Source organism: Felis catus, chromosome E1, assembly GCF_018350175.1.
Source record: "Felis catus isolate Fca126 chromosome E1, F.catus_Fca126_mat1.0, whole genome shotgun sequence".
Lineage (NCBI taxonomy): Eukaryota > Metazoa > Chordata > Mammalia > Carnivora > Felidae > Felis > Felis catus.
Genome location: NC_058381.1, coordinates 23,698,414 through 23,714,729, shown reverse-complemented (window position 1 = coordinate 23,714,729; position 16,316 = coordinate 23,698,414). Strand labels below are relative to the sequence as shown.

Here is a 16,316-nt window from a genome sequence, read left to right as displayed (position 1 = left end):
GTAGTGATTACTTTTTTTTTTTAAGTGGTGATTACTTTTGACACCCAAGTGATCTGTTGCATAATATCCTCTCAACCAATATGTTCCATATATTAGAAAATCTACCTATATGTTGCTGAATATGTTTTGGACAAATATATACTCTGATGATTAATTATGCCAGTCAGAAACAATGCATGATACATACTTGTCATTTTTGATGTATCATGACTAATCCATACACTTTGCATATGTAGTTCACATCGGTGAAGTTACCACATGAGGAATGAAAATTACTAAAGAATATTATACACATTACCAAGGTAATATTATAAAAAGCATCAAAATCAGGATGCCATAAAGAGCTAAATCAAACAACTCAACAGTCCTTTTAAGAAAGTAAACCCTGACTGAGGACTATGTTTAAAAGATCTTTGGCTCTAATGTCTATCAACATCATTGGGGCTTTTTACTGTTAAATGTGAGATTTACTTATGTAATAAACCTTCTCTACAGGGGCATCATTTAACAATATCATTTTTGCTTCTTCATATTTTTTAAAAATCCACAAAATTTAAATAAAGCAACTTTAAAAAACTAGAGTCACATAGAGGGGTGCCTGGGGTGGCTCAGTCAGTTAGGCGTCCAACTCTTGATTTCGGCTCAGGTCACGATCTTGCGGTTCATGAGATCCAGCCATGAGATCCCCCCTCCCCCACCCCTCCCCACCTCCGTCAGGCTCTGCAGTGACAGTGCGGAGCCTGTTTGGGATTCTCTCTCTACCTCTTTCTTAAGATAAATAAATAAACATTTAAAAACTAATACATAAAAACTAGAGTTACACATAGGCAGATAAAGGCAACATCATCCCTATCTCCATCTCTGTCCTTCCATCATCCACATCCAGATTCAAACTGGACTAAGTACCTCTCAATCTGCCCTTTTTATTACTGTTGAGGTACAGCTAACACATAACATTATAGTTTCAGGTGCACAACACAGTGATTCGATATTAGTACACACTGTGAGATGATCACCACAGTCTCATTACCATTTCACCAAAGTTACAAAAAAATTTTCCCCTCATGAGAACTTTAAGCCAACTTTCAAATATGCATTACAAGATTATTGACTACAGTTCCCATGCTGTACCTTACAACCCCATGACTTATTTTTTCTTTTTTTTAATTTTTAATTTTTTATTATTTTTTAAATTTACATCCTAATTAGTTAGCATATAGTGCAACGATTTCAGTAGTAGATTCCTTAGTGCCCCTTACCCATTTAGCCCATCCCCCCTCCCACACCCCCTCCTGTAACCCTGTTTGTTCTCCATATTTATGAGTCTTTTATGTTTTATCCCCCTCCTTGTTTTTATATTATTTTTGTTTCCCTTCCCTTATGTTCATGTGTTTTGTCTCTTAAAGTTCTCACATGAGTGAAGTCATATGATATTTGTCTTTCTCTAATTTCACTTAGCATAATACCCTCCAGTTCCATCCACGTAGTTGCAAATGGCAAAATTTCATTCTTTTTGATTGCCAAGTAATACTCCATTATATATACATACCACATCTTATTTACCCATGACTTATTTTATAATTGGAAGTTTGAACCTCTTGACTATCTTCACCCATTTCACCCACCTCCCCACTCCACCCTGGCAACTACCATTCTATTTTTCTGTTTTGTTTTTTTTTTTTTTTTTTTTCAGATTCCACATACAAGTGAAATCATATGGGATTTCTTTCTCTGTCTGATTTTACTAAGTCTAATACCCTCAAGATCTATCTACATTGTTGCAAATGGCAAGATTCCATTCTTTTTTACAGCTGAGTAGTATTCCGTTGTATACATATACCACATCTTCTTTACCCATTCATTCATCAAGGTACACATAGGTTGCCCCACACCTTGGCCCCATACCTTGGCTAAATAATGATGCAATGAGCATAGGGGTGAGTATATTTTTTTGTCAGTGTTTTCATTTTCTTTGGATAAATATCCACTTGTGGAATTGCTGGATCATATGGTAGTTCTATTTTTAAGTTTTTGAGGAACCTCCATGCTGTTTTCGACAGTGGCTGCACCAACTTATATTCCCACCAACAATGCGTGAGGGTTCCCTTTTCTCCACATCCTTGCCAATACTTGTTGTTTCTTGTCTTTTTGATACCAGCCATTCTAACAGGTATAAAGTGGTATCTCATTGTGGTTTGCAATGTGATTTGCATTTCCCTAATGATTAGTGATGTTGAACATCTTTTCATGTGCCTGTTGAACATCTGTATGTCTTCTTTGGCAAAATGTTTATTCAGATCCTCTGTCCATTTTTTTCCATTAGATTTTTTTTGCTATTGAGTTGTAGTTCTTTTATATTTTGGATATCAGCCCTTATGGATCTATGATTTGCAAATTATATTCTCCCACTCAGCTGGTTGCCTTTTTATTTTGTTGATGGTTTCCTTTGCTGTGCAGAAGCTTTTAAATTTGATACAGTCCCATTCTTTAAAAATATTTTTTAAAGCTGGGGCGCCTGGGTGGCTCAATCGGTTAAGCGTCTGACTTCGGTTCAGGTCATGATCTCACGGTCCGTGAGTTCGAGCCCCACGTCGGGCTCTGTGCTGACAGCTCAGAGCCTGGAGCCTGCTTCAGATTCTGTGTCTCCCTCTCTCTCTGACCCTCCCCCATTCATGCTCCATCTCTCTGTCTCAAAAATAAATAAACATTAAAAAAAATTAAAAAAAAAAGATTTTTTAAAGTAATCTCTACACCCAATGTGGGGCTCAAACTCACAATCCTGAGATCAAGAGTCATATGCTCCATTGACTGAGACAGCCAGGTGCCCCAAGTCACTTGTTTATTTTTGCTTTTGTTGCCTTTGATTTTGGAATCAGGTCCAAAAAAATATGGCCAAAACCAACATCAAAGACCTTATTGCCTATGTTTTCATTGAAGAGTTCTATGGTTTCAGGTCTTACATTCAAGTCTTTAATATATGTTGAGTTAATTTCTGTGTATGGTGTGAAACAGTGCTCTAGTTTCATTCTTTTGCATGGGCTGTTCAGTTTTCTCAACACTGTTTACTGAACAGACTGTACTTTCCCCATTGTGTGTTCTTGCTTCCTTTGTCATAAATTAATTGACCATGTACAGTTGGATTTAATTCTGGGCTCTCTATTCTGTTCCACTGATCTATGTTTCCATTTTTATGCCAATATCATACTGTTTTGATTACCACAGCTCTTTGATATAGTTTGAAATCCGGGTACATCACGCTTTGAGCTTTCTTTCTTAAGACTGTTTTGGCTATTCAAGGTCTTTCGTGGTTCTATACACATTTTAGGATGGTTCTATTTTTGTGAAAAATGCCACTGGAATTTGATAGGAATTGCGCTGAATCTGTTGAATGCTTTGGGAGACATTTTTAACAAAATTAATTCTTCCAATTCATGAGCACAAAAACATCTTTCCTTTTTTTGTATGTGTCTTCCTTAATTTCTTTCATCAATGTCGTAAAGTTTTTAGCATACAGGTCTTTCACCTTGTTGGTTAAATTTATTACTATTTTTATTACTATTTAATTCTATTTGATTCAAGGGTAAATGAAACTGTTCTCTTAATTTCTCTGATAGTTTGCTCTTAGTATATATAAGCGCAATAGATTTTTGCATGTTGACTTTGTACCCTATAACTTCATTGAATTCGTTTACCTGTTCTAACATTCTTTTGGTAGTCTTTAGGGTTTTCTATATGTAAAGCTTTTTCACATTTTTAACTACTTTAAGTTGTTTTAACATTCATGAAAGTCTAATGTCACAGAAGTAGTCTTTTTTTAAAAAGGTTCTCATCTGCCAGACTTCAAGCTGTATTACAAAGCTGTAATCATTAAGACAGTATGGTACTGGCACAAAAACAGACACTCAGATCAGTGGAACAGAATAGAGAACCCAGAAATGGACCCACAAATGTATGGCCCACTAATCTTTGACAAAGCAGGAAAGAATATCCAATGGAATAAAGACAGTCTCTTCAGCAAGTGGTGCTGGGAAAACTGGACAGCAACATGCAGAAAAATGAAGCTGGACCACTTTCTTACACCATCCACAAAAATAAACTCAAAATGGATGAAAGACCTAAATGTAAGACAGGAAGCTACCAAAGTCCTTGAGGAGAAAGCAGGCAAAAACCTCTTTGACCTTGGCCACAGCAACTTCTTACTCCACACATCTCCAGAGGCAAGGGACACAAAAGCAAAAATGAATTTTGGGACCTCATCAAAACAAAAAGCTGCTGCACAGCAAAGGAAACAATCAGCAAAACTAAAAGGCAATCAATGGAATGGGAGAAGGTATTTGCAAACGACATATCAGATAAAGGGTTAGTATCCAAAATCTATGGAGAACTGATCAAACTCAACACCCAAAAACCAATCCAGTGAAGAAATGGGCAAAAGACATGAATAAACACTTCTCCAAAGAAGACATCCAGATGGCCAACTGACCCATGAAAAAATGCTCAATGTCACTCATCATCAGGGAAATACAGATCAAAACCACAATGAGATACCACCTCACACCGGTCAGAATGGCTAACATTAACAACTCAGGCAACAACAGATGTTGGTGAGGATACAGAGAAAGAGGATCTCTTCTGCACTGCTGATGGGAATGCAAACTGGTGCAGCCACTCTGGAAAACAGTATGGAGGTTCCTCAAAAAATTAAAAATAGAACTACCCTACGACCTAGCAATTGCACTAGTAGGTATTTGTCCAAGGGATACAGGTGTGCTGTTTCAAAGGGGCACATGCAGCCCAATGTTTATAGCAGCACTATCAACAATAGCCAAAGTATAGAAAGAACCTAAATGTCCATCGATGGATGAATGGATAAAGATAATGTGGTATATGTATACAATGGAGTATTACTTGGCAATCAAAAAGAATGAAATCTTGCCATTTGCAACCATGTGGATGGAACTAGAGGGTGTTATGCTAAGCGAAATTAGTCAGAGAAAGACAAATACCATATGGCTTCACTCAAATGAGGACTTTAAGATACAAAACAGATGAATATAAGGGAAGGAAAGCAAAAATATAAAAACAGGGAGGGGGACAAAACATACGAGACTCTTAAATATGGAGAACAAACAGAGGGTTACTGGAAAGGCTGTGGAAGGGAGGATGGGATAAATGGGTAAGGGGCACTAAGGAATCTACTCCTTAAATCATCATTGCACTATATGCTAACTTGGATGTAAATTAAAAAAAAAAAAGGTTCTTATCTGAAAAATGGGAATACTACATGCTTCTCTTTCAGATCCATGAAATAGAACCTTTAATGCTTCCAGGTAATGCAAAATGAGTATCCAAAATTAATTAACTTTGTTAAAAAAAAAAAAAGAAAGCTATGATCCAATGAATTCCAACCCTTCCCAATAATGGTTAGGAGAGTGTGGATTTAAGCTCTCAATTTGGGTTCTCAGAGCAGCACTGGTAGAAAACAGCAGTAATGGAAAACTAAGAGCTACTATGAGTATTAAAAAAAAAAAAATTATGTTTATTTATTTTGAGGGACAGAGAGACAGAGTACAAGCAGGGGAGGGTCAGAGAGAGAGGGAGACACAGAATCTGAAGTAGGCTCCAGGATCTCAGCTGTCAGCACAGAGCCCGACACAGGGCTCGAACTCACAAACTGTGAGATCATGACCTGAGCTGAAGTCGGACGCTCAACCAACTGAGCCACCCAGGTGGCCCTACTATGAGTATTTTTTAAATGGATCCTACTTAATAAGCAATAAGGCTGAAAAGGCTAAATAAATGTTTCTTTGCATTTGACTGGAATTATGTTAATCCTACGTGGTACATATTTTGGCTTATAAACTCTCACAGTTATATATGTGATAAGTACAAAATTATGTGATAATTTGTATAGTCAATATTTTATGATACGGGGGGAGATTAAAAGATGACTTTGGTGGGTAAAAGGCTGGAAACTCTTTTTATATACTTTAGGCCTAGGTTAAGTCTCTAACTGGAGAAACTCTGGAAACTTCTTGGGTTTGCTTCAGAAAACTATTTTTTTGGATAAGAAGCAACTAACTGCATGTATGTTGACTGAACTCATGAGTCTATTTAAATATCAAAACACCAATTTATTATTTAACAATGAGATTGTTAAACTACACCTAGTTGTCCAAAAAGGTCATTCTCTATGGTCAGAACATGCCCTAACAATGACCACTCCTGTCTTCTCCTTCTTCTAAGTTCCACGCAGGGTTCAGTTTCAGCATTCCAAAATCTATTTTTAAATTACTTCTTGACTAGCTTATTCAGCTTAAAATTTTCATTTTTACTTATGTTTTTCCTCTCTGAACTCAATCTGATTCCTAATATCCATTCTCTTTTCAATCTTGCTGTATATTTTACTTTGCATCCGAGTATATAATCTAACAAGTGAAATTAATAGGACAGAGTTAAAGCTGTCCCAGAAAGTCAAGAACTGGTTACTGTGCCAATATTAGATTATTCCCTCCTGATCCCATCTATAAAAGGTACTACAATATAAGGGTTTAGGATAAAATTTATTAATGTAATATATGCCAGTAGAAAAAAGTGGTTGGTTGGCTGAATGATTTGACAACTCTTCACCTATTAATGATATGTTATTCTTAACCCCCTGTAAATTTTAAACATCCAAATCTTCACTTAGCTTGAAGGATTAGATGAGCACTGACATAATACCCACACATACTGGTCAATTAAACACACAGAAAATCACCTTCCAATGAAAGAAAAAAGTTTTTTTAAGTTTTATTTATTTTGAGAGAGAAAGAGAACACATGTGTGCATGAGCGGGAGGGGTGGAGAGAGTGAATCCCAAGCAGGCTCTGCACTGCCAGCGCAAAGCCTGATGTGGGACTCAAACTCACGAACCTTGAGATCATGACCTGAGCTGAAACCAAGAGCCAGATGGTTAACTGACTGGGCCACCCAAGCGCCTCCAAAATAAAATAAAAAAAATTTTTTTTTTTAACGTTTATTCATTTTTGAAAGACAGAGAGAAACGGAGCACGAGCTGGAGAGGGGCAGAGAGAGGGAGACAGACTCCGAAGCAGGCTCCCCGCTCTGAGCTGTCAGCACAGATCATGACCTGAGCCGAAATCGGACGCTCAACAGATTGAGCCACCCAGGCGCCCCTCCAAAAGAAAATTTTAAATTAAAATTACCTGGTTTCTTAGGGTGCGATGCTGGAGTAGGATGCATTTTAGCATCTCTGGAAAACCCATCTAAGTTTCCTTTTATGGCTTCCAAAGCATCATCTCTACTCTTCTCTCCTGTCTAGAAGACAATAAATGTATGGATATATCTTCGCCTATGTCTCACTTCATCCTAGATCCTCCCAAATTAAAAGTACAGAGATTGGTCTATTTTCAAAATTTTTACCGCATACTTCTGATAGGGAATTCTCTGAATCAGAAAAACACTGGTACGTGTTATAAGTATACCAAAGGCATAAAACAACACTATAAAATACAAAAAATATTAAAAGGTCCATTTATAAATACTTCAGGATACAACTGATATTAAGTATCCTGAATTAATTAATATCAAGATCCATGATTAACCTTCCCAAGAAAAGATCACAAACACCAGTGGTAGTAAAAAGGAGTTGAGAAGATGATGGTTGATAGCCCACCCTCCTCAACCATACAGTGTCTTATAAGAAAAGGAGAATTCTTCACTTGTGGAATCAAATAAAGCAAAATCAACCAACCACAGCATAAGCTTGGGCTTGTGCCCCAATGACAGAATCCACTGAATGAGCATGAGGCACATGCAAGGCGTGTGTGCGCTGTGGCAGTGGAAAAGATTACCTTGGGTTTCACACTACTCAAAAGCCTGAGCTTTTGCTTCTGCTCTTCAAACTGGCGTCTTTTTCTTTCTTCTTCTAAGAGCTTCTGTTGCTGTTCAAATCGTTTTCTGAAGGAAAAGCACCATAGTAAAGAACTAACTGCAGGGGCATTATCAATTGTGTTCTATTCATACTTCTAACAGTTTCAGCAGTATTGCCTTACATTTCTAGAACTAACAACTTCATTGCTAATTAGATCTAATTTCCTTATGACAATATTTCCCCAATATATTAATTTCAAAATATATGAAAGGTGTCCAAAAAAATATATGCTTAAATTATAGACATGAATTTATTCCTTGTCTAATTTGGAAGGGGAAGAGACAAATCTTTTGCATTCAAAAGTAATCTCAAAAAACAGGCAAGTAGACAAAAAAGAAAACTCCAACTTGGGAAGGCAGTGTCTCACAGGAGAAAGAACAATGCTTTGGGCATCAGGAAGTCTACATTTGCTAGTAATTGTGTAATCTGGCCTGACAAAGTCGCTTCATTTCTCCGAACTGCCCTTTCTCTAGATGTAAAATTAGAGAGTTGAATGAGAGGCTCTCTAACGTCTGTCCTTGCTTAAAACTTATATATAATGAAGTATTTCACGAATCTTAAAGGTAACATGACTGTTTGGGCTTCAAATGTGCATTAGAAACCATGTGACTGTTCCTAAAATAACTGCTATCATGTGTCCTCAGGTTTGAATCCCGAGGTCTCTTACTGCTGCTCTTCAGCGAACTGCTTCTGCATGTCTGGGGTGTACTGTGGGCCCGGGGGACGCATTCCCAGGAACGGTGTTTGTCCAAGGTAAGGCATTCCTGCTGCTGGCATTGGCCCCATTGGTATCCCTGCCTGAAAGAAACAAAGGCTTAGAAAATACAATTCTTCCTCTTAATTATTACAAAGAAAAACTATAACTTCCATAAATTCTTTCTTAATATTTTTATTAATGAACTATAGGACTTTCTTAAACAATAGAGTCAAAAAACACAGGCAAAAAATGTAAAGTTCCCCTTACTATCTCACCCCTTTCATTTCCTTCATTGTCTGAGATGTGACCACTGCTAACAGTCTGAGGGTGTGTGTGCATGGAAGCACACGTGCACACACGAGATATATTCTACTCTTTGAAAAGAGGTATCATATCTTACCTGTCTTTGTATTTTCCAGCAATAGGTAAGAGGCTGGCATACAGTAGTTAATCCAAAAATGAGATTAAAACATGTTTTTCTGATATGTATGATAGGATAATGAATATTTTGATGTTCAGTATCACAGGCCTGATGGCCAAACTTATACAGAAAATAAAATATATTTAATCAGTAATAACTTACATACTAATACCACAGTATAAAGTTTCCTCAAGTGTCCAGAAGTAAAAATAGTATCACACTATAGCTAATCACAAAATCTAATAATAATGATGATGGCACTGATAAGAATGATAATGAATAATTTACACTAAGTGGAAATTCTCCTATGCCTCAGCCTTCTCCCTGAAAGGCTCCCCTTCTGTTCCCTAATTGAAATATGGCTATCCCTGGAAGCCCTCTTATCTGGAGATTGCTGCTTCTCTTCCACGTTTCCTGTAAAAGGGGAATATTTCTCCTTGCGTCTTCTAAACCTATCCTCTCTTCCTTCAAAAACCTGACTGCATGCATCCAGCTATGTTAGTTGCCCAGATTGCCTAGTCTATGATTCCAGGATTCTTTCAGTTATAGTGAGTGAAGAATGTGTTTGCAATAAAGTGCAACTCCCCTACTTATATAAAATTAGTGTAAACCACCAAAAGTTAAATTACCTTAAGGTAAAGATTATATTCACACTATTGGATTTAATATATTCAGACTTTCATCAATTCATTTTTAGTGAAGTGTTTTTTTTTAACAAGACTAAGATATCAAAATTAAAAAAATTTTTTAACATTTATTTATTTTTGAGAGACAGAGAGAGATAGAGCACAAGCAGGGGGAGGAGCAGAGAGAGAGGGAGACACAGAATCCAAAGCAGGCTCCAGGCTCCGAGCTATCAGCACAGAGCCCAACACGGGGCTGGAACTCACAGACCGCGAGATCATGACCTGAGCTGAAGTCAGCCACCCAACCGACTGAGCCACCCATGCACCCCTAAGATATCAATTTTAATCTGACAATGTTTGTTGAAGAAATCCTGTTAAGTGTTTCCCTCAAAATATTTGTTTTAGAAATTATCAAAAATACCACCATGGGGTATCTGGGTGGCTAAGTCAGTTAAGCATCCGACTTTGGCTCAGGTCATGATCTCACAGGTCATGGGTTCAAGCCCTGCGTTGTGCTCTGTGCTGACAGCTCAGAGCCTGGAGCCTGTTTTGGATTCTATGTCTCCCTCTCTCTCTCTCTCTCTCTGCCCCTCCCCTGCTTATAATCTCTCTCTGTCTTTCTCTCTCTCTCTCTCTCTCTCTCTCAAAAATAAACATTGAAAAAAAACTTAAAAAATGTCACCTCATACTGAATCTTGAAAAAAGTGCACCTCCCTGTAATAGCAGAGGATTGGAGATTACAAATAATATAGGTAAAGCACTTAGAGCACTGTGTAGCATATATGAGTAAATAGCAGCTATTATAATTATTAAAAGTTACTGACAACAAAGAAGTACTCTCTCAAAAACAATAATGATCCCATTTTTTTTCCGGAACAAAATAAGATTCTGCAAGCAAATACAGAATTAAGATAAGAAAAATGAACACTTAACAGTTATAATACAGGTATCATTTTATTGTGTTCTGCCATATGCCAGCTATAGATTTAGGCATTTACATACATTATTCTCAATATACGTAAGATCCTTAGAGTTAGAGAATTTCTGATAATGATCAACAAGAATATCTTATTAATAAGAATGTCTTATTAATAACACTAATGAAGCCCCTACTATGTCCCAGGGACTCTTCTAAGGGTTTTATGTATATTAATTAACTTAATCCTTATAACAAACCTATGCAGTAGGTGCTACTATTATTCTCATTTTACAGATGAGGAAATGGAAGTACAAAAGAGTTAACTACCTTACTTACTGCTTGTAAGTGACAGAGCCAAGATTAGAAACAGGCAGCTTCTGGTTCCAAAGTGCATATTCTCCATCATTATGTTACGCTGCCTCTCCAATTACCAACAACCACAGATTCAGACTTAAAACAAATTTTAATCTGTTTTTGTGTCTATTCATATGCTTAGGCATATACCTGCTCAATGAATAGTAGTAGCTTGGAAGCCTTATGAATGGCTTTAGGACTTTACAATAGGAGTTATAAGTAATACATATTACTTAATTACTAACACTCTCTATTGTAAATCTTGAGTGGGGATGGCAATGTATACTTACTTTTAATCACAGCGTGGTTCTCCTGGTGCTAAAAATTAGCACCATAGTCCTAGGACTACATTTTTTTTTTCTAGCTTTATTTAAATAAAATAATTTATTTTATTTTTTACTTTTTCCAGCTTTACTGAGCTACAGTTGATATAACACTGTAATTTTAAGGTATGCAGCCTATTGATTTGATACACTTATATACTGCAAAATGATTACCACCACAGCATTAACGAATATCTCCATCATGTCACAGAATCACCATTTCTTTTTTGTGGTGAGGGATTAAGTTCCTTTTTAAATTGACTTCATTTACCCAAGGCACATAAAATGCAAAAGAAACCACTCAACTCATACAGACTAACAGACCAGATATTCCACAAAAATAATAAAGAATAAAAGAAGGAAAGGTATTATACACTTTGCCTTCCTATTTAGAAAATTCTGTTCTTCAAGAAGATTCAAACTTGCTAAATGGCATTTTGTCTTTTTCGAATTCCTGAAAAGTTAGTTTGTACATTCATACAGTCTAATTCTTTTAAAATCTAGATAAACCTAAAGGTTAAGAAATACTAATCATTAGTTATATGCTGGGTGAATGACAGGACAAAAGAAATAACTCAGAAATCTGAGATACATCCAATCAACTGCTAAAGACATTCAAGATAAAGAAGTTCACTCCCAAGATGAAGAATATTGAAGGCTACTGAAGATTTGAGTGACTGGAGAGATATCACAGACCAAAAAAGTTAAAAATGTCAGTTTCAATAAAAATCCCAGCAGATTTTATGTGGAATTTGACAAGCTGATCTTAAAACTTATCATGAAGAGGAAAGAACCATGAATAGCTATAATTCTTTAAAAGAACAAGGAGGATCCACACTAGCAGATATCAAAGCTTATCTTAGGCTAGATTAGGAGACTAAGATACTTATTGATGCAGGGACAGACAGAAATAGCAATGGGACAAACAGAAGAGCTCAGAAACTAATCCAAAGCATATCAAGAAATTGGATAGTACAGCATTTTGGAAATCAATGAGTAAAGAATGGGATATTGATAAATGATTTGGAGAAAACTGGCTACTCAAATGGAAAATAATAAAATTAGACCTTTAGACTCACATATCTGATAGCACAGAACAATTCCAGGTTGATTTAGTAAGAAGAATAATATTATGATCGCAGGGTAGGACTAGGTCTAATGAGGCACACAAGAGATCAGACCATAAAAGAAATGATTTATCCATCTGACTTAACTTCTACATGACCTCACCAAAAAATTAAAAAACAAGCCAAAGTATAGGAGGAGATATTGGCAACACAAATAACCACAAAGGTAAGAATCTGGAATATATAATGAACTCTTAGAAATCAATAAAAACAAAACAAATAGCAACACATTGGAAGCAACTTACATGTCCACCAACAGAAGAATATATACTCCTGCAGTGGAACACTACACAGTAGCTACATGAATATATTTGGCAGCACTCTATAACAGGGATAAATTCTGGGGCAAAACAATGTCAACTAAAAACCTCAAATGCAGAAGGGTACATGCTTACATAAACCTTTAAAACCTGGACAATATATAATATTCATGAATATTCAAACATGTAAAACAGGAGAAGTACAAGAAGACATATGAAAACGCTAAGCACTCAATTCATGATAGTGATAACTATCTCTGGGGAAGTAGAAGAAGGAAATTATAACTGTTTTGTTCATTTCTTTTAAAAATGTGAAGCAAATACAGCATGTTAACATTTGATGAAAGGACAAGACTATCTCCATAGAAAATTCCAAGGAATCTACAAAAAAATTCCTAGAATAAGTGAGTTCAGCAAGGTTGCAGGTTACAAAACAAGTATGCCCAAATCAACCACATTTCTATATACTGGCAATGAACAGAACATTGAAATAAAAACTACAATGCCATTTATAATTACTCAAAAACTTAGATGTAAATCTAACAAAAAATTTAAGGAACTTAAATGCCAAAAACTATACAGTGCTGATGACAGAAATCAAAGATCTAAACAAATGGAGAGACATACCATGCTCATATATTGCAAGAATCTACATATTAAAGATGTCAATTTTCCCCAAATTGATAAAAAGGTTTACTGTAATTCCTATCAAAACTCCAACCAGACTTTTCATAGATAGATATAGGCAACGTTATTCTAAAACTTATATGCAAAGACAGATAAACCAGAAGAGTTAAAATAATTTTGAAAAGAAGAATAACATGGGAGAACTTGTTATACAGCTACACAGATTTAGTCAGTAATCAAAATCTCCCAACAAGAAAAGTCCTGGACCTAATGGCTTTGCTATTGAATTCTACCAAACGTTTAAAGAAAAAACAAACAACTTAGACTTCATGAAACTTTAAAAATTTGTACATTAAGAGACACTACCCACAGAATAAAAGGAAAACCCACAGAATGGGAGAAAACATTTGCAAATCATATATCTGATAAGGGATTAATATCCAAAATATAGACACAACTCTCACAATTAATTCACCAACAAAAAACCCAATTCAAAGAAGGGCAAAAGACTTAAACATTTCTCCAGTGAAGATATACAAATGGCCAATAACCACATGAAAAGATACTCAACATCATTTACTAGAGAAATGAAAACCAAAACTACAATGATATACTACCTCACGCACATTAGGACAGCTACTATAAAAAAAACAAAAAACAAAACAAAACCAAAAACACCAGGGGACACCTGGCTGACTCGGTTGGTAGAGCATACGACTTGATCTCAGGGTCACAAGTTCAAGCCCCACATTGGGTGTAGAGCCTGCATAAGGAAAAAAACAAAACAAAACAAAACAAACAAACAACAACAACAACAACAACAACAAACCAGAATGGGAGTAGTTTGGGAAAGATAGCAGAGTAGGAGGATCCTGTGCTCACCTCCTCCCATGGGCACATCAAGACAGGAGCTACATCTATGCGACTAATTCTGAAAACAACCTGCAGACTGACAGAATAGACCTTCCACAGTGAATTACAGAGAGAAAACCACATCAAAAGGGGTAGGAGGGGAGCTAAATGAGATGGCAATAAGCAATATGCCTGATGAAGAATTCAAAGTAATGGTCACAAAGATACTCTCTGGACTTGAGAAAATAGTGAGAATCTAAGTGAGACCATCAATGAAGATATAGAAAATATAAAAAAGAACCAGTCAGGGCTAAAGAATTCAGTAACTGAAATTTAAACATACACTTGGAGAAATCAACAGCAGATTAGAGGAAGCCAAAGAATGGATCAGCAACCTGGAAGACAGAGTAATGGAATGCAACCAAGCTGAACAGCAAAAACAACAGAGTAATAAAAAAATAAAAACAGGTTTAGCAAACTCTGTGACATCATCAAGCGTAGTAACATTCGCTGTACAGGGATCCCAGAAGGAGAAGACAGAGAGAAGAGGTCAGAAAACTTATTTGAAGAAATAATACCTGAAAACTTCCCTAATCTGTGGAAGGAAACAGACATCCAGATCCAGAAATAAGAGAGCCCCCAATAAGAGGAACCCAAGAAGGTCCACACCAAGGCACACAATAATTTAAAAAGTAGTGATAAAGAGAGAATTTTAAAAACATCAGAAGAAAACAGTTTACATAAAGCTATCAGCTGACTTTTCAGCAGACACTTTGCAGGCCAGAAGTGAGTGGCATGAAATACTCAAACTCAAAGTGCTGAAAGAAAAAATCCTGTGAACAACATACTCTACCCAGTAAGGTTATTATTCAGAATAGGAGCAATAAAGAGTTCCCCAAACATACAGAAGTTAAAGGACTTCATCACTAAACCAGCCTTACAAGAAATGTTAAAGGGAATTCTTTGGAAAGAAAAAAAAAGCCATAATCAGGAGTAAGAAAATTATGAAAGGAAAACAATTTCACAGGTAAATACAAACATATAATAAAAGCAGATTAATCACTTATAAAACCAGCATGGAGGTTAAAGCTCAAAAGCAGTAAAGAGAATTATAAGAATCAGTCAAGTGATTTGCAAAATAGAAGGATGTAAAATATGACATTGTATTCATAAAACGTGGGGGTGGGGAGTAAAAATCTAGTGCTATTAGTACGGGCTCAAACTTAAGTGACCATCAACTTCATATAGACTGCTACACGCAAAACATGTTATAAAAGAACCTAATGGTAACCACAAATCAAAAACCTATAATAGAAAAAAATAGAGAAGAATCCAAACATAACACTAAAGAAAGCCATCAAACCACAAGGAAAAAGAGCAAGAGAAAAAGGAACAAAGAATGACAAAAACAATCATAAAGAAGTAACAAAATGGCAATGAGTACATGCCTATCAATAATTATTTTATTTTATTTATTTATTTTTTAACGTTTATTATTGAGAGACAGAGAGAGACAGAGCATGAGCATGGGAGGGGCAGAGAGAGGAGGAGACACAGAATCTGAAGCAGGCTCCAGGCTCTGAGTTGTCAGCACAGAGCCCAATGTGGGGCTCGAACTCACAAACTGCGAGATTATGACCTCAGCCAAAGTCGGACACTTAACCGACTGAGCCACCCAGGTGCCCGTTTTATTTAAAAAAAAAAAAATTTTTTTTAACGTTTATATTTATTTTTGAGACAGGGAGAGACAGAGCATGAATGGGGGAGGGTCAGAGAGAGAGGGAGACACAGAATCTGAAACAGGCTCCAGGCTCTGAGCTGTTAGCACAGAGCCCGACGTGGGGCTCAAACTCACGGACCGTGAGATCATGACCTGAGCCAGAGTCAGACGCTTAACCGACTGAGCCACCCAGGCGCCCCTGTTTTATTTTTTTAAAGTAAGCTCTATGTCCAACAGGGAGCTTGAACTCACAACCCTAAGATTAAGAGTTGCATGCTTTACTGACTGAGCCAGCCAAGAGCCCCTCGGTAATTACTTTAAATGTAAATGGACTAAACTTTCAAATCAAAAAACATAGGGCGACTGAATGGATAAAAAACAAGATCCATTTATATGCTGCCTACAAAAGACTCACTTCAGAGGTAAAGATACATGCAGACTGAAAGTAATAAGG

The 16,316-nt window shown here is 36.5% G+C and overlaps 1 protein-coding gene across 17 annotated transcripts in view; it reads right to left on the bottom strand.

The window, feature by feature from the left end:
* SYNRG (synergin gamma) overlaps nt 1-16,316 on the bottom strand; it is an 86,512-nt gene that overhangs the window by 52,897 nt on the left and 17,299 nt on the right. For all 17 annotated transcript variants that reach the window (XM_006940101.5, XM_006940103.5, XM_006940106.5 and 14 more), the window contains exons 4-6: nt 8,604-8,734; nt 7,857-7,962; nt 7,209-7,320 (exon numbers count right to left, since the gene is read on the bottom strand). In XM_006940101.5, coding sequence (XP_006940163.2) covers nt 7,209-7,320; nt 7,857-7,962; nt 8,604-8,734 — 349 coding nt within the window. The remainder of the gene's footprint in view (nt 1-7,208; nt 7,321-7,856; nt 7,963-8,603; nt 8,735-16,316) is intronic.